Source organism: Dreissena polymorpha, chromosome 11 (assembly GCF_020536995.1).
Source record: "Dreissena polymorpha isolate Duluth1 chromosome 11, UMN_Dpol_1.0, whole genome shotgun sequence".
NCBI classification, from domain to species: Eukaryota; Metazoa; Mollusca; class Bivalvia; order Myida; family Dreissenidae; genus Dreissena; species Dreissena polymorpha.
This window is the reverse complement of record NC_068365.1, coordinates 13,844,851-13,864,681: the sequence shown is the minus strand read 5'-3', so window position 1 is coordinate 13,864,681 and position 19,831 is coordinate 13,844,851. Positions and strand designations below refer to the sequence as shown.

The 19,831-nt window shown below is 31.7% G+C and overlaps 1 protein-coding gene across 1 annotated transcript; it reads right to left on the bottom strand.

Annotated features, from left to right (window-relative positions):
• Positions 1–3,773: 3,773 nt before the first annotated feature.
• LOC127851782 (uncharacterized) lies at positions 3,774–19,155 on the bottom strand. The gene is made up of 23 exons (XM_052385655.1): positions 19,024–19,155; positions 17,245–17,310; positions 16,844–16,909; positions 16,478–16,586; positions 15,944–15,979; positions 15,535–15,569; positions 15,176–15,235; positions 14,332–14,379; positions 13,539–13,586; positions 12,681–12,821; positions 12,442–12,483; positions 11,614–11,682; positions 11,036–11,104; positions 10,104–10,221; positions 9,798–9,835; positions 9,431–9,499; positions 8,035–8,085; positions 7,665–7,712; positions 7,428–7,469; positions 7,239–7,292; positions 7,015–7,086; positions 6,450–6,497; positions 3,774–6,144 (listed from the first exon to the last, which is right to left on the bottom strand). The coding sequence occupies exons 2-23, from the start codon at positions 17,295–17,297 to the stop codon at positions 6,084–6,086; spliced, it is 1,377 nt and encodes a 458-aa protein (XP_052241615.1). The 5' UTR covers positions 17,298–17,310; positions 19,024–19,155; the 3' UTR covers positions 3,774–6,083.
• Between the last annotated feature and the right edge of the window lie 676 nt (positions 19,156–19,831).

Here is a 19,831-nt window from a genome sequence, read left to right as displayed (position 1 = left end):
TCTTCTTATGCATGACTTACAACTGCCCTACGTCACGTTGTCCAACGGTGAGATACAAGTAAAGAGTTAAGTTAACATGAATACTTTAAGTCGACAAATATTTTGCTAAATATTTTGTAAAATAAAGTCAACCCATTAAATAATCAGTGATTCTTATAGCAATAGCAAACACTTCAACGCTAAATGTGGTATGGTAACATAGATTTTACGAGATACACACTGTTCTTTATAATTTTTTGTGGCATAATATATTTCTTTTAATTTAATTCAGCGTTATCTATTCATACGACACAAGAACTCTCATATGGTACATTAACATGTGTTGATTATCTGTCCCTACTCAAAACAAAAACGAGCATTTTGTTTCCCGAAACATAAAATTTTACCATACGTCTCTTTAAATTGCCTCCGCTTTTAGTTCGCGACTCTAAAATTATATAGACATACTTAACAATCACGCTTCACGCCTATAGAAAGTAATTGCACAAGTTGAAAAGTTTCGTTTTAGACACAGGTTGTCTCCTTAAATGCCTTCTCGACAATCATTTAAGAATCGCATATACATTGGTCTGGCGGGACACGATAATACGACGTTTACGGTACCTGGGATGTCCTGCACAAAGTGTGGGACCAGGCCTGGGCCGTCCGGAAGCAACGGAGCCAGCTGATTACTGGGAATGTAGATGTTGCCTTGAGCCGGGAAGAGGAACTCTCAATAAAAAAGCGTTCGTTTTCATGATCAGCTTAAAAACATACATTAATCGAAAAGTGTATTATTTTATTTATGTTATACTCATTCAATTCATTGTAGCAGTCATTCGAAAATTGGAAAAATTGAGTTGTATTATACAGGGTATTTGAAATAATGCACCATTATTAGAGTTTATTTTTTTGTTATTTAAATGTAATAGTCTTGTAAAGAGTAATAAATACTTTATAGTTATTATAAGCGAATGTTCTTCCTCCTTCAGAGAAAGTACCAACTATTATCATGTTGATACCATTTTAAAATAATACGTGCAGTGACATAACTTCATGAGCCAGTGCGTGCCCTGAGGGGATATGTTCACCATACTTATTGAATTTATATGTTTAGCAAAAAAAAAGTTTTCATTTTTTAAATAAGATATGAATACAATTTAAATAATTCGTTTGTTTACAAAGATATGTTATTGTGCAATGATTATTGAAATGCATTTGATGCATTATATGAGATCCAAAAAAGCAGACATGTACATTGGCATCATAATATAATGTTCGTGTAAATAAATTAATTCTTCCATTAGACAAGCACCGAGAGCTGTCCCAATACTCTACTATTCGTCCTCTATAATAGTGCACGTTTTATAAAATCACAAAACTAATATCAACGGGAAAAAACTGCACACGAAGATCAATTATGATTTTTCACCCAAATAGAGCAGCGCAGAGACCCTCGTTTATCGTTTTATCAAATCAAGAACGGTAAACGGGAGCAGGCACTTTGTTACAGATTTCAAATATAGTTTTTTTTTGTTAATATTAACATTTAAAACGAACTATAAAAATGGAACTAGGTTTGGTGCTTATTTTAATTCGATAATTAAATTTGAAAAACGATATAAATTTTAAAAGAAAACAATTAGATTTTGTTTTTTTATTTTGTTTTTATTTTGGTTATAATAAAATCGGAATATAAACTAATATACGTGCTTTCGTGTTTCGTTATGTCGAATGAAAAATTCAATTTTTAACCTGGAAATCTTTAATATGAAGAATCAGTAAAACGCCATGTCGGTTATTGTTTGCAAGACGTCATTGACTTGATGACTCCGTTCAAATTGAAAATGAACCATCTAAAATCAGACGTTATAATTTAAGGTTCCAAAAAGCAATTATCAAAAATAAATATATCCGAAAGAAATATTGGTGGCTGTGATATAAATTGTGTAGATCATCTTCGAGACCTTAGTTTTCAAATGAACAACACTTTATGTTTTGATCAGTTCATCAAAAGAACTGGTAAAATCGCTTTGAAAAATCTTAAAGTCATTCGTTGGCACAAAAGTCTGCAGAGTGTTCACGGCATAATTAATTCTTACCTATACTTTTGCAACGGACTGGTCACTGAAATCACAAAATATCACATTAAAAGACGGCAGCAAATTCAAAATCGACCAACCAGCATTGCCGCCAGTGTTTCGCAAGATCAACCAGACAAGGAGATCATCGTGTCACTGCATTGGCTTCTTATACCTGCACGTGAAATATTCTAGACTCGTGTATTCGGGCTCATGTTAAGAAGTAAAAGTGATATTGTTCCACTTTACATAAGAGATCTGTTCGAAACTGGTGAAAGTCGATACATTTATGATAAGAACTTCAACATTCCAAGAACTTGAACGAAGGTGGCAAATATATGAATAGCAGTTAATTGGCCCAAATTGTGGAATGATCGTCCAAAAAGCTTATAGTGCACATAAAGCGAATTTCAGTTTTAAAACTAAATGTAAATTTGTTTTGCGTTTTCTCTCACAAATAAGCTTTGTTTACTTATAGAACTGTGTACAGCGCAATTGAGTTTTTTCAAATAACTAATGCGCTATAGTATACATGCATTTGTATTTTTTGTAGTTTCGATGAATAACGAAGACTAGTTCTAGAACCACTAACAAATAAAGTTCAGAGCAAATACTTATAACTATAAGCTTAGAATAAAATGTAAGGAACCATTCGGTAGATGAATTTTGCGTGCAACCACAATTATGAAAGGTAACAATTTCTACATTGGTATTTTAAGTAATAAGTCTTTCGAAGTTTCATAAATGGTTTGATTTCAAGTTTCAATTTTAATGAGTGTCATCAACAAAATACATATAGCACTAGGCTTCATGTCAATAAAAGGTCTGTAAACAGTCAGCATTTATTACAGCACATACCATTACTGAAAATACAAGATTGCCAAGTACACTTGCAATTTTATAAACATCTCGTAACACGACACATTGACAACATGTATCTATGACATGATAACACGTTACCCTACGAGTCAACGCCTCTAATCTTTCGAATAGGACCCCAGTGTACGAGGATAGTTACTACGTAACCAACCCATCACTGGGTCAAGTTAGTGTTGTAATCAATGAAACATAACGCGATGTTTTAATTGCAACAGCAGGAAAGAAACTTTATTATACAACGTACTCCTTTGTAGAAAGGCAAATGCTCTATACAGGACACAAACTTACATGATAGAAAAACAAACATGAATACAAATCGCATAGTCTTGGAACGGTACACGCAAAATACAAGATGTGTTAATCCGTAAGTAGGAGCTCATACTTGGTTCAGATTAAAAAGCATTTAAGGTAAAATTAACATTCCTCTCATAGCATCACGATTCAATTTAAGGAGAAATATTAGAGAAAACATTTTTTATTAAATAACCATTTAAGTACTCAATGGGTATAAACTGATAAGAGCATTAGAAGCGAGTCTTTTCGATGCAAAATACACCTTTACCAAACTAGTATCAAATAACATCTTTCCCTAACTCATTCTACGTCTTAAAAGCATTTTAGTAAACTCGAGATGTAGCTGATGTTAGTCTTGGTTACATTCCATCACGTTTTAGAAAACATTAGCGCCTTTTTCTTAATACTTGGTACAATGAAATTACTTGCGTATATATGTTTGCATCTCCTACATGGCAACTGTATTGTTTGCAAATTGTCTTTATTAATGTTATGAAAAAAATATTCATAATACAACTGTATTAACAAGACAAACATAGCTTCATTCTTTCTTTTATTTTTGAGACAACAACCTATGCATATAGAGCAGACAGACAGAGATACATTTTATTCAGGGTTATACATCAGTAAGTCGGCTTCACACATAATTAGAAACAGTATTTTCTTTCGGGTTATTCGGGTTATTAGGTATAATAACAAAACAATTAATTGAACATAAATTAATAATTTACAAATATGAAATAAAATTTCAGTTAAGCAATCCGCTTAAGACGCATATGCACACAGGACAGTGACTTTGATTGTATTTTACACGAATTACATGTAGCTCAATACCTTCACAAGCGAAAATACAGCTATGATATTGCTTCCCATGCTATAGCTAAAGCGAGCGAACATACAAAACGACGGTCACACATTCAAAAGTTCCATTTGTAGTCATTTACCATACGGAGTTGCAAAACGTTACTGTGATTATTGACAACCACTGGTCCAAAATGATGACATCTACAAAACTACAAATAAATATTTCCTGAAAAGCCCGTTATAGCTTACCGAAGGCGAAAAAGTCTCATGTACAAACTTGTGCGTGCCAAAATTACAATCGAAACTGTGAAAAATGTCCCAGATTAGTCAGTCCCATGCAACAATGCTCGTTGCTTGAACATGCACGATTATGCAACCAACACAGACATTCAAGGGTACCCATAACTGCAAAACAAAAAATACAGTATAGCCATGACGTGTAATGAGTGCAACAAACAATATGTTCATGAGACAAAAATGGCTTTGAGAAAACGCATAAACTAGTGTAGGTCTGATTAAAAAAACACATACAATTAACAGATCTCGAGTCGCAGAAAATTTAAGCGAACCTGATAACACGTTTGATAACATTGCCCTGTATTGTATTGAAGGTAATGAAAATGGTCAGATAAAACACGAAAACTTCGAGAAACATACTGGACAGATCGACTCAATACCCGTCAGACACATGGAATAAACAAAAACGATACATAAATATAAAATAATACTTAATGCAAAATGTTTCCACAAATATAATGTTTAGCATCTTATCGTAACAGTTCACTGCACATTTTACTTTTCATCATTATATCGATGAAATTGATATAACTGACCAGTCTATAACCCCCAATTGTAGTATGCGGAAATAAATTCAAATAAATAAAACGACACTAACATATAAAAACAAGACTGAATGCCACAAATTTAACTGCAAGTTTAATAATCTAATGGATACAATATACACCCCGGGCGTCGGTCTATAGCACATAGTTTAAGCGGAACGTTGTTTTATGAAGCAGAGGGTTTTCACAAGACAATGGTTCTTTTGTGCATTTGCACTGATGAATCGTAAACTCATATACACCCCTGCAGAAATCGTTTTGTCGAAAGCGCTTGAGTGAAAGATAATTATTGTTCACGCTGTTTAAACAATTTCTTTTTCATATGTATGCTTATTTCTAATTGTTCTTGTATCCTCATAGGATCGTGTGTTGTTGAAAGTATATTCGTTGGCGTTTTATCATATTTCTCAACAATATATCTTTGAAACATTGGCACCACATTTGAGATTCAGTTACTTATTGTGAACTCGACTTTTTGTGAACTCGAAAGCTGATGAATATTCCAAATATTAATGGAATGAAGCTTCATCCAAAATGTAAAAATAATTCTTGCAATTTTAAGATTGCGGTAGTGCCTTTTAACATCATGTCTATTTGGAACAATTACTGCCAGCATAATCGACTTTATTGTGTTCCGTTTGTATGCAACTATAATCATATTCATTTAAACGACATGACCATGATGCGCACGGACTAACCTTGAAAATACTCGAAAAAGTTTATGCATTTATAAGACCGTCCAGGAGCAAGTTCGTATTTATATGTTTGAAATGAATTCGCGTCGGTCCCTGATGAGCTTTTAAAGTCATTTTTGGTTTTGTTTTATAAGCAAAGTAAAGACTGCTTAACATGCTGAAGAGAGTATATTTTAAAGGCATTTCAATTAAGTTCATAATAAACGTAAATACTGCTGAACAACATGCTGGTAATTAAGTATTGTATAATAGTGGTATTGGTTATTACCGTTGACGTGCTGGCATAGAATAAATAAAGCAAAGTACTACCTAGAACACATATGAAGTATAAAGGACTAACGAAACAACATGATCATGAGAGAATCCGCTATTCTGTTATCTATTTGAGTTGTGTTTTTTTTATACGCACGTCGATTTGCGCAATTCATACATGGTTGCACCTCTGTTAATGATTCTGCGCCTTTCACACATGCTGGCCCCTTTGTGTTTACTTTCAATCATACCAATCCTCAGTTCATAGATTCATTCGCCTCAATGCACCTATTTATTTCCTCTTGAATGTGTTGTGCTCTGAAACATGTATTATACTTAACAATTTATTACAATATATGTTCATTTAATTGTTTATGAAAAGGTGCGGAATTTCAAAATTTGGTATAAAACATGAAACGTAGAAAAAAGGAGTTTCGTTACAGATTTACGACCTTATTGTATTCAAACAATGTTCCGAGGTCAGAAACACATGTTACCTTTGATTGTAATGCTTGCATTTCAATTTGTAACATACTGCAGGCAGTAAGATTTAAAACGTTAATATTATGCGTGACACGGATTGTATTTTCTTCATTCAATGTACAACTTGTCTCATTACTTACATGATGACATGTTGTAAGTGTTCAATTTCTTCTTGCATGCGCGTCGATCTGCAAGATATATTTGTTAATTTTACTTTTACGAGAAATCCATCTTTATTCCATTGTTGATTTAATAAAAGAAATAGGATTATCTGGACAATTGCGTTCTGAGTTCTGATTGGAAAACTATGTCTGATTATTGTTAGTCATCCCCATAACAAACAAGCACTAATAATTTGGGTTCATTGCAAGACAAACTCGAACATATTAGCCTTTTTGCGAATTCCAAGCAAATCGTAAGACATTTTAGGCAAATGTACTGAGAAATACAGTTCGTGTTTCAATCAGATGTATTGTTTTTGTAAAGTAGTGAAACGGTAGTTTTTGTATAGAACAAAAAAGGTATTAAAATAGATTTAACAAAACACACAGTTATTTGTTTTATTGGATGATTCAATGGTTGTTTAAGTAGTGTGAACATCTTTAAATTGTATCGTATGCCTAAACATGGGGACCTAATACATTAGAAATAGTGGCGGCAATTAGTAGCAATGTCACACACTTTGTTAAGGGCACTTCCACTTACCTGAACAACCAGTACGGCACGTGTGTATTTCCCGTATTTTGATAAAGAACTGCAACCGTCTCGTTATTATGCCTGGATAAATAATAGTTATACAATCTTTCACAGTCAATTCACGTCGGGTGACGACAACGCGTATGTATGCATATAATGGACATAACCAGCCAGTCCAAACATGGACATAAATGTTATTAATTATTGACATACATTTATGATTCAAAGCATACCTTAACATCAGGTCCCAAACTCGAATGACTTCAGAAAGTAAATGTTCGCCCCCTCTAAAACATGAAAAGCATTAATAAATGTGAAAGCAACGTGACACTATTTTTACAATTTAAAGTTAGACTATATTAATATACATGTATTGCACTTAGGTCAGCTTACGGATTTATTAATAAACATGTCACTCTCACCCAATGTTGTCCCTCAACAAAGGAATGATATCGGTAATCGATCTGCAATATACAAATTCAGACATATGAACACAACAAGTGTACTTTCGTTCTGGTAATGCATCCATGTCTGGAACCGTTAATAACTTTATTTCAAACGACGCAACACACAAATTAAAATAAATAGTAAATCCTTTGTTTGTGTTTAAATGTGCTTTAAAAGTAATAATAACAGCGGAATTGCAAGTTTGAACTTACTGATATATATCTTTTGGAAAACTTCCATTGTGCGGCATTGCATCTAAGCTGTAGGCGTTGAATAATTAAATTATAAACGATCACAAAATGTAAAAGAACTACACAATACAATTATTGTAACTGCCATAACATCGACACCAACAAACATTTAATTGCCGAATGTATCATATATTTGTTCTTTGTAAATTCAGTATCCTCTTTATATTCGAATGTCTAGTGCGGTTATACAATACGCACAAACACAATTTCGATACTTTTCAAAGATAATAAAGTTGTATTTTTGTATACACATGTTAAATGAACGATGCGTCTGTATATCTTCGATAGATATCAATAACCAAATGGAGTATATACGATATTGTATACTCACCTTAAGAAGATTTGCTTTAGTTGTTCAAGTTCTTGTATAAGAGAATTATATCTGGAAAATATTTATTGTATGTTCGAGATGATGAATCCGTTATTTTATAATGTATAACAACAATACTCGATGCATTGTTATGCAACCGGTGGTTTAAATCATTTTTAGTAGTTTAGTATTAAAACAGTATTTATTTGCTAAATTTGAAATTTTGCTTTATGTTTCCGATCGGAAAAGATTATCTCTTTAATTAAAATGATGTGCAAACGCATAGGTGTAATTTCATCAACTTTTAGTATATTTGATATCAATCAAATGTACGCAGGGTTAATGCATAATTTTGTTGTAAACGCTCTTACTAAATATTTCTCAAGTTTGCTATTTTAGTACGCTTAAGTTTCAACTCCACTGTTACCGGGTATGGGAAAAAGTTGTTTTATTCTATATCCAATAAATTCATCCAATCGGCATTCTTCATATGTACCACGTGACCGTCCAATATATTCCGGTATTGGATCCAAAAAGTCTGTATTTTTACCATATTGGACAGTTGAGTACACTAAGCAATTGTTTTATAACGATTAAAGCCGTTATCAAGAAAAAGTATCCGAATGTAGAATAATCGATTCACACGGGCGCTTGTCTTGAAAATAGCATAGATGCAATTATAAAGCATTTTAAAATCAAAATTAAAATGAAACAAAGAGCTGAACAAAGGGATAAAGAATAAAAAGCTTATTAGACGTTTAAACTGTACAATACGTGATATATTTGGACTCGTACTCAGTTTGAAGTCATATTAGACTCGCCTAACGGCTTCCAATATGACGTCAAACTGTGTGCTCGTCCAAATATATCTCCGTATTGTACAGTGAAACGTCTAATAACCTATAATTATTGTATACGTTATACCGGCTATCTATACATTACTTTTTATTGAAACAAGCTTTATGTGTACTTAATTGGCAATATGTCTACATTTAAATAATACGAGTATATCTTTCATAGCAAGCGTGTCGATATGCACGTTCAATTAATTAATAACTAGTTTTGTATTGAACCCCACACTAATTCATGATATATTTGGTAAACAAAAACCATTTATTAAAAACCAATTAAATGTTTTAGAACCTATAAGAGGTATCATTTAATAACAGATGGTTCTTAAAATGTTAATAAAGCTTGTCGTGCGATTGCCCTGGATTCTTTTTTGCAAAGGTGATATTAAATAATACTCTATAGGTACTCACGTGAAGTTAAGATTTGAGGTTGTTAACGGCATTTAACCAAATCAATGTAACGCATAAGGTAATTTTTATAATATGGCGCCATAGCGAGCTCTCAAAATATGTATGTATTACACAGAAAACCGTATATAAATAAAATGCATTTTTATCATATTTACCGAGCGTCACTGCTGTCTCTTGTAATCGGAAAGTATGTCTGCAATAACCTCAACGTGAGTTGCAAATTTCTGTAAGACAGACTTATAAAACTTAGTGCAGTTAACCTATCCGCCGAAATACATTTATTGAATTATTGTATTGGTATTGGTCTAATAATTAAAAATACAATTTATATTACAGCCGGAGACTGTTCGCTTCATTTTAGCTTATACAAACTAAGCATCTATGCAACAGCAATTAAAATAAAGAAGCATTATTGAAACACATCTAAATGATACAGAAAGGTATTTGAATAAAAGGATCAGCATGAATGTCTTTTATTTCGAAACCCTGTAGAGCAATATATCCCGAAACGTCAGTATATACCGTGCGTCTCTTTGCCTTTCCGATACACGTTCGCGACTCTAAAATTATAAGACATACCTAAATTACGTAAGTAAGTGAATAAATAAAATATATTTGTTCGTGTATTCTGCCTTGTGTTGTACCTTTTTCCAGTATTTATATTTTTATTGTATTTTGTAACACTAAGTATTAAATAATTAAAGCGTCCATGTATGCTGTTAAATATAAACTGGGTCTTTAAACTTCTTTCATCCCAAGTTGCACATTTTAACTATATATACCCAATGCCTTCACTTTTTATAGTAGGTATTTGGATCGAGTACATACCGTCATTGTGCCGGCATCTCTATGCTCAACTTGTTCAAGTGTTTCAAGACGTTGCTGTATTAACTCTGATTCCACTGTTAGTTGAACATCTTTTTCAATTAACTGCTGTATTGGCTGGCTGAAAACAAAAATAAAAACCTTCAGTCAGAATATTGTCTGCATACATACAATTTAAGTTATACGAAACACATTCAAATTATATGTAACATTCGATCTTTTTATAATTATAACAACTAACAACAACGCAGTTGTATATACATTGAATATTTATGTTATTTACTGCATCAATTATTGATATAGAAAAGCAAAACACTAATATTTGTTTTTATTGTAATAATGTTTCATATTCACATTATCGCAAATATGCTCGATTAATGCAATGATGAGTATTAACAAAACGTCTAAGGAGTGCATGTATTCCTCCAGCTATCGTGTACATTACTCAGTAGCAAACATATATAAACACGTTTCCATAACTACCAAAACCACAATAATCCGTTAATAATAATCAACTTTCTTGATGTGATTGGTATCAGTATGAAAGGTCTAACATATAAGTACATTATGTTCAAAATAGGGTTATTAGGTCGGCAAATATTAATATTTCGTTAGCATTTTGTAATTTACGCAGGTCATTTCCAACATCAGTAATATATTACATGACAGGAGTCATCAAAATCTCGTTTCAATAATGTAAAGCATATTGCTATAAATAAATAATTAAGAAAGTATAATAAATAATGATATTATGCAACATAATAGAAGTTTCGTGTTGGTCTTTTTTTATTTTATGCTCATTCCCATAATAATTGGGCCATTTTTGAATATCAGTTTAATACACATAATGCACGCATTAATATGTAGCAATATAGTCAAAAGCACACAATCTGATTAGAACAATATCAAAGGTGAAGTGAGTAACGCTATCAAACCTCGTTGCCATGGTATCACCAACCAACGGACATTCTTTCTGCAGTACTTGTACCGTTTTTTGAATTGTTCTGAAACACGATGTTTTGCAAGTAAGTGATCAACACGTTAATTAGTACATGTAAATGTTTTGCTGATGGCTGTTTTGTGTATTTCGCAATGATGGTGATACATTAATCTGAATCACGAATGCAGTGTAATGTATCTATTCGAATATCGCTTTCAGAAGTGCACTCAAACAAAACAGTAAACAGTATTTTTAATGCAAGAAGCCTATTTCAAATTATGTAGTTTCATGAATCGTTATGTGTTTATTAATAATTAATACGTGAATGTTTGTATATGCATTTAATCAGTATTTTGATATATACAATCAAATAATTAGAAAATGCCCGGATATTTTAGTTAAAATAATAGTTTTCCTTAATGATGTTACAGTAACATAAAAGTGTGCAAAAGTTTGCTTCAAATTAAAAAAAAAAGCTGAAAGTTCTATGTGCATATTTGAGCACACAAGCATCAGACTCGGCTACATGTTTGTTTGGTACACGAAAACCGTTATTGTTCTAAAATTACTTACTCAAGTCTTTGGTGAAGGACATGCTTTTGGTCTTTCAGGTGGCGAACTTGCACTTTCTTGCGCTGTAGTCTGTTTGTGAAATATTGCTCGTATGTAACCAGGCATATTCAATTTGTATATAGCGTTAAGCCTACGGTAAATATCTAAAACTATATTTTTTTTTTTTATTATTTTATGTACAAGAACACTTTTCAAAATAACAATTACATACAATAAATTTAATATAAGCGGGTAGACACCAGACCATTGTTAGAGATCAACGTAAATGTGTTTTATGCAACCTTAATAATATCGAGGATAAATATCACTTTGTTTTTACATGTCCTTATTATGCCGATGTTACGAAAAAAAAATAATTCCAAAGTATTATAGATGTCGCAAAAATATGTTTTATTTTATCGAACTTTTTAATAGTTCAAAGAAAAAAGTATGAAGAAAACTAACCATGTTTTGTTTAAAAGGCTTTGAAATGCGAGAAAATGTTTTATATATGTAGTATACATTATATATTTTTCATAAAGCCAATAAGCGTATAATAATGTAATACTTGTTGCAATCATTAAACAACGTTTTTACATTATGTGGTCACTCGGTATTAACCTCTTCGATGTGACATTCTCACATAAAAATGGTGTATTTCATTCCTTTTTAAATCGATCTTCCTTTAAAATGATGCATGTTTTGTATTTAATTGTAACGCATGCTGTTATTGTATATGTATGTTAACGACGATGAGCTGTTTATATTTTAAGTCAAATAAACTATTCTGTTCAGTTCAAATATAAGTTAATTATTGAAACTGTTATATAAAACATTCCGCAGACTTCCTTTTTTTGCAATTCTCTTTTCTCTTCTGGACGAGCACATCGCCTGAAATGACAAAATGTTAACGTGTTCAATTTAAAAACATCTATGCGGCTTAATAATATAAATGGACAAGGTTTGAATTCCTTTCTTTCTGATCACAATAGATTGGACGATATACAGTAAAGTAGATACTTGTTTTATATTTAAAATCGAAGGCGACCAAAACAACTTGTGAAATGCATCTGTGCTTGACATCTTACTCTAGTTCGCATCGAAGCTTGTCCAGCTCAGTTTCTCTCGCCTCGAGATCTGCCTTCGCTTTATCGAGTTCCGCGCCAACCATATCTTCATTTTTGCGACATCTTTCAATTATTGCATCCTGGGGTTCATGAGACAACTCTCTGAAATGCACGAATATTCAATCGGTATCATTCATTGTAAACTAGCGCTAGATGAATGAACAAACTAAAGATAAGTGTTCCTCAAAAGCTGAATGTTGCTTAACAGACTACAGACTTATTCCCATACGTGTTGATAGCGCGAGAACAACTAACACAATAACCAAAATTTTTTAGTCTTGGTTGTTAATTAAGCACATAAAATTGACATTTACCAAACAACTGTCACTTAGACTGACCAATATATTTGCTATTATAAAAACAAACTAATGGTGTTTTGCTCATGCTATTCATCACGAATAGAGACTACTGCATAGTATTGTGAACCAAGAACTATGTTTATATAAGGAAAATGATATCAGTAGCTCTAATTGGGCAAGCTATGCGCATAATATAGCATATTTACTTAAACATATGATATAAAAACGAAAAATCTTTGATTATCTGATCGTTTGACATATCATGCAGAAGGTTAGGTTTGAATATCTAATAAGAAAACCATAAACGAATATGATTATAGAATACGAGGTACAAACTCGTTGTCACTAGAAAAGAAGACATACAGCTATGATATTAATATAAGTATGATACAAGTTTTCATCATGAACGTTCTCAATATATTTTGCAGTAATTATTACTTGTTGGATAGGAATTTTGATAACATAGCGTTGCAATTTTATTCGATATCGGCACGAAGAAAACACAGGAACGAGTACTTACTGTATTCTTCTTTCGACAGATGTCCGGGACAATGTCGGGACCAACCGCCTGAAAATAATAAAAATAGTATACAGAATATGCACCTTTGCCATGAATGAGTGTCGATAAATAGATTTTATAGATGGATGAACGGACAGAAACAAATGAAATAACATAATCAGCCTATGGCACTCTATCCACATACCGAGTTTCATTTACTACGTTTTAGCATGTTTTACGTTGTCGGAAGATCCAAATGTAAGTTTCCATTTATTTATGTAACCGTAGCAACCACAATTTTTGACTGACAAACTAAAATAGTGCATATTCTACATTTGGTCCTCTATATTAAGTATTTTTTTAGTTATCACATGATTCAGATATTCCGGCGGAAGAAAAGATGGTCATTGAACAAAACTGAAATAACGAGCATATATCGATATTACCCTTTATCCACATACGAAATTTTATCATCAAGCTTAGATTCTTTTTAAGTCATCGCATGATCACGTTTTGTCGTTCAATTATATCTGGAACCATAGCATTTGTATCCACAACAATCGCAATTTTCCTCAGACAAAAAAACTTAAATAAATAAAATAACGTGAATATAGTATGGCCCTTAATGCACACAATATGATTCATCCAGCTAGCTTTGTTTATTTGTTGAGTTACTGAAGGAGCCATATTTGGAATGATAAAAGGACAGACGGACATTCGGACGCAAGAACCCACGGACGGACCGGGGTAGTCCTATAGCACTATACGGCTGCACCGGTAGAGGACTAAGAAACACAATGTTTTCTGCACATACTTGATATAGTGTCTCATGCTTTGGAATTCTTCATACATGTGGTCCACCCTGAAGAATACAAAGTATGGGTATCAACGACAATATCATAGTTTAACTGCAATTACATCTATTGAAAACAAATATTGTAGTATATTAACAAGATTGTGTATTATCAGTTTAATTCTTATTTATAAAAGGCAAATAGCAGTATAAACATGGGAAAATAAAACTTAAATATCGATATAGTCATTGCACTCGCAACTGTTGCACAGAAAGTCAAGACAAATGACAACTGTTTGCTAATCCTCAACTATTTAATAAACGAATTAATACGCTTATGTCAATATTGACACCATCATCGAAATGGAAATTTCCATATATATCTCCAAAATGACGTCTCCAAACTATTCGTTGAAGTATGTTCTTCGATTAAATTTGTCGCTGTAGGCCATTCCTGATCTCCAATTCAAGATGTTTATAATTAAAGCGGGTGTTTTCTTCCCATTCGTAGTGCAAACAACTTTTTTTCTCTATACGATGTTTAAAATAAGCGATTATTCGTGTCGTCTTTTCGAACGCCGTTGCTACATGTATGTCAACGTGTAAAAGCCGGATCAGCAAAATCAGCGTACATTTTAAATATAAAAAATGGATTGTTTTGCAGATTTTTAGGAAAGTGTGGTATGATTAACAGAAAAACAGGTTACTGTCCCATCGTTTTGTAATATATCAGGCTCGGCACGAATACAATAACGGCTCGGCAAGCCTCGCCGTTATATTATTCTAAGCCTCGCCTGATATATTACAAAACGATGGGACAGTAACCTGTAATTCTCTACATATAGCTCGTATACACAGTATTTACCTCATTTCAAGATCAACGGGTGAGGCTATATGAAAAACTCCATCGATACCGTCTGCTCCTCTTAATAAAATGATAAATACAAAATGTATATGATATTATTAAATTAAAAATATAATGAATATGAAAAACATTTTGTTATAATAATAAGAACTATTAATAGATAATCAGCCTTATAACGTGTTGCAATATTGAACACGTGGCAAATTAGATTTTTTTTATCGCATAAATCGACTCTTGTTCAGCTATACTCGAGTATTAACTATAGTTAAACAAGTCAATATATCTCTTTAAACATAAAGATGTATATTAAGAGTTGTGAATGACTCTATGAGCTACTTATGTGTACGGGAAATATTTACCCTGGGTCTAATGGGTGGTTTTCGACTTCAATATCCTTTCGGTCGCCACAAGTTAAGAACAAACATAGTACGATTAGCAGATACAATTTTAACTTATATAGCGTTGGTATTATATTTAAACTGTTATCAAATAATTGGTAAGTTTTCAGTAATGTAAAACAAATATTTCCTGTTGATATAATGGTAATAATAATAATAATAATAATAATACACATAATAATACTGAAAATAAAAGTAATAATGAAAACCATAAAACAACAACAATAATAATAATAATAATAATAACACTACTACTACTTTAGTAGTAGTAAAAGTAGTAATAAAAGCGGAAAGGTAAGTTTGACAATAGGACAAATGGAACATTTACGATATTGTGACAAAAATTTGACATATTAGCTAAGGTACTTACCCTTAATTGTTTAGCGTATGTGAGGCTAGAGGGGCTCTGAAAAATAACATTATGAAATAATTTTGGATTTGAAATATCGCGAAATAACTAAAACTCTCCTTCATTCCAAATTTTTAGAGGACTGCAATAAATAAAAAACAACTTTGACTTCAATCATGTATTTATCCAGGTTCGATATTGCATACAATTATATAAGCTTTTATAATATTCATGTCATGCTATAAGTATGGCAACACGTGAAAATGCAAGTGTAAACCAAATCGTTTAATTTGTACCAATACTATAAGTAATTATAATCATGTTATTATTGTACGTGACAATTTTGTGTGAGGTTCAATTTGGAGGCTTATATATTTAATAGAGCTACGCATTTTCGTGATTCGCCCTGTTGCTATTACTATCATTGATGGATTATTTAATCATACCATCCACATGTTTCTTTGGCATATTCAACATTATTCACATAAGACTTAATGTTACTTAACAGTGTAAATAGAGTGAATGTTAAAGTATTTCCAAGTATGTCTTACTTACATTCAAATGTGTCTCAGGTTGACCATCACACAACTGCAGGAACTGCTGTATGTCACGGCATTCCTCTTGCAATGTAGTCCCGATTTGTCGCACGTTACCAACGGAGTTTCTTAATATATGTGCGAAAGAACATTTATATATGGTTTCCATGTTTTTCGAATTTGAAATATGATATCTCTTAAATAATTTTAGTTAAAAAGCGACTCATTTTGGATATTACTCATGTATATGTGACCGATGATGTTTATGGCACAAGATATCAAGTTAATACATTAACCAACTAGATCAAACTTATCCTACATATATAAAAACACATGTTACAATGTGATTTATCCTATGTTTATTGATTTGGACGCAATAACATACCGTACAGCAGTTTTATCTGTAGATGATAACAAGTTTTCAAGAGCACCCGTGGCATCTTTAAGAGTGCTAAAATGTTAAGATAAACATTCTATACAAAGCTCTCTAATATTTTGTGTACGTTAGGCACATAACAATTATGTAATTTTTAAACATGGTTTCATACATGTTAGTATCTATTGATTTTAGCTCGAATGCATCGAATGCCTCATTCTAATTGGAACAAGTCCGTTGCCTAGGTAGAACCAGTATTAGAACCATTATGACACAGTAACTAACCTCATTATATATTGCAAGTTAGTACCACAAATTAACGTGTATATAATGTTTTGAGATGTTACAATTATATATAAATAAAACAAACATAAACAAATATTCAATCCAAAAACAAACAAACTACAAACCCGATGTGTCGTTCTACGGAACGGAACAGGCGTTTTAGTTGGTCGACATCCATTGGACTGTCAAATCTAAAGACACAATCAATTCACAGACTTAAAGGTCCTATTATTTCACACGTTTATTTTCAAATTACGCTATTTATTATATAAATATTTGACTTGATAGAAATATTTTATAACGCGGGTATGGAAAACATGTATTTATGCTAAAGCAAACATAAAAAACAAAAACAAACACAAATTAGGAATCATACGAATACATATAATACGGCATGGGCCCAAACTACATGCTCTATCACGATAGGTGAGTAGAAAGTGTATTGTTAAAGACAATACCAACAATAATCACAAATCAATGTGACCATAAAAGGGCCAAATTAAAAGGACTCATATTTTTAATTAATGTATCTTTATATGTGTACACTTTTGTTTAATATCGAAACAATTTCTTATGATCATATAAACATATTTACGTCGGAATATCATATTTATAAAAAGGATTGAAGAAATTATCGCAAATATTTCCCTTGTCAATCACATTGTACTATTAACGAAACAATCGAATACTTGACAATTTTGTACCTAGTGTCTTTGTTGCGATATAACCCGAAGGTGTTAGAATAAACTAACACACACTACTTTTGAAAACACAAGAATTTTGTACATAGTTTTCAAATGTTTATGTATAAATAAAGTATCGATATTCGGTAATGATTTGTTTATTCTTTCTCGTACATATTTTGCGTAAACATGTTAGTAACACAGTTTCAATGGGAAATTCACCCACACTAATAGTAAACTATACGGACGCTTGGGTATGGAAGTTTATGAGGGTGTATAACCCATACACAACGAAAAAATTTAATCTCACTGACTCGCTTTGCAAGTTTATTTTATAGATAGATATTACCATATAATACGAAACCTTTACAATGACGACAAAAACATAGACAAAATGAATTATTTTTAATTGGAAAGATAATTAAAAATATCTGTGTGGTATGGGAAATATTCTATTACATCTCTCTGCAAATCGGATCAATTATTTATATACATTTATATACATTATATATATATATATATATATATATATATATATATATATATATATATATATATATATATATTTATATATACATTACACTTAAATTGCAATATTTACCATTAATATCTGAAAACCTCTCGTACAATGTCGAACTTGTGAAAAAATATTGAAAAATTAGTTACCCAATAGTGTAATGTTGTTGTCAAGTGTGTGACACCGTAGAAATTAGGGCATATGAAACATGACACGCTTAATACATTATTAGTACATCTGTTCCTCGGATATTAATTTGTAGTCGATTTATGGTTGTGGTAGAATGTCAGCTTCAAAGTTTAAAGGTTCTGTTTGTTGACATTTTCTTTGATATTACACACTTGTCTGGTTTGTTAATAAATAGATAAGTCAAATAAAGGTGTATTAAAACACTCACTTACGAGAGCAGTATTAACAAATAAATAAGAAAAAGTTCAAACAGCATTGCGTAATAGAGTACACTTTAACGATGTAATATGACAACAACACATATTTATCGAATGTTAAATGGGCTTAGTGAACTTCATGTCATTGAAATATTAAATGAACAATACAACTAATGCGAACTATAAACACATTAAATCGAAAGTAGGCTTACAGTATTAAATCATATTTATATCAAACCCATAAATGATCTTAAATGGGAAACCACGATTAAAACAAACAAACTCTATAACAAACATTCAAATTATATAAACTCATACCTCAACGTATTTACTCGTTTATCGCTATATGATATGCATTACATAGTTTTGTTTTACACGGATGCATATGAATGGCCTACTCTTAACCACTTAAACAATGTAGTAAAAGTTTAACACGTTAAACGAGACCATGGAATGTTTATTTCGTTGTCGGCTACTGATATAAACACGCTCAATATACTTAAAAAATAACAATACTTGATCTATATAAATGTTAATGTTTCATTATCTAGTAATATATATTAATATAGTATTAATTCAGTTTATGATACTATTCTTTTTTTTTTTAAGTCAATATATTTGCAAAACATTGCATGTTCATTTTATGTACGCTTATGTCACATGAATAGGCGCATATTGACAACATATTTGATGTTATTTTATTATGAACGACAATAACTTTCTTAATTAATAATGGATGCCATTTGTATTCGTACCGTATGCAAACTAGCGGGAAAGAAACAGTTTGCTTCTAGTTTCGAATAACAAAAAATCCTTCAGTTATTCAAATGTACACTGACTGTTTCAACTGAATAACAGTATAAACCTAAAGCATTTTAATATAATGTTAATACCCCCATAGGAAAATCAAACAGTGTCAACTAAGTGACACACTACTTCATTTCAATAACTGTATTATAAAACATAACTTTCAAAGTAAGTCCAAAATAATTATCAAAAAGTTGAAATATGACTCAATATGATTAAAAGACACATTCGTATTTTTGCATTTTGTTTTCAATAATACACAATTGTCGTATTAACATGCTTTAGAAAAATCGCATCGTGATTGCCAAAATGGTAAAAA

Excerpts from the sequence above, each read along its gene's own strand:
- LOC127851782 (XM_052385655.1), bottom strand. The coding sequence starts at position 17,297 with ATGGATGTCGACCAACTAAAACGCCTGTTCCGTTCCGTAGAACGACAC. Across the intron at positions 15,570-15,943 it reads CATACGCTAAACAATTAAGG|GATATTGAAGTCGAAAACCA; the intron begins GTAAGTACCTTA and ends GGCGACCGAAAG. Across the intron at positions 6,498-7,014 it reads GTGCCGTACTGGTTGTTCAG|ATCGACGCGCATGCAAGAAG; the intron begins GTAAGTGGAAGT and ends TATATCTTGCAG.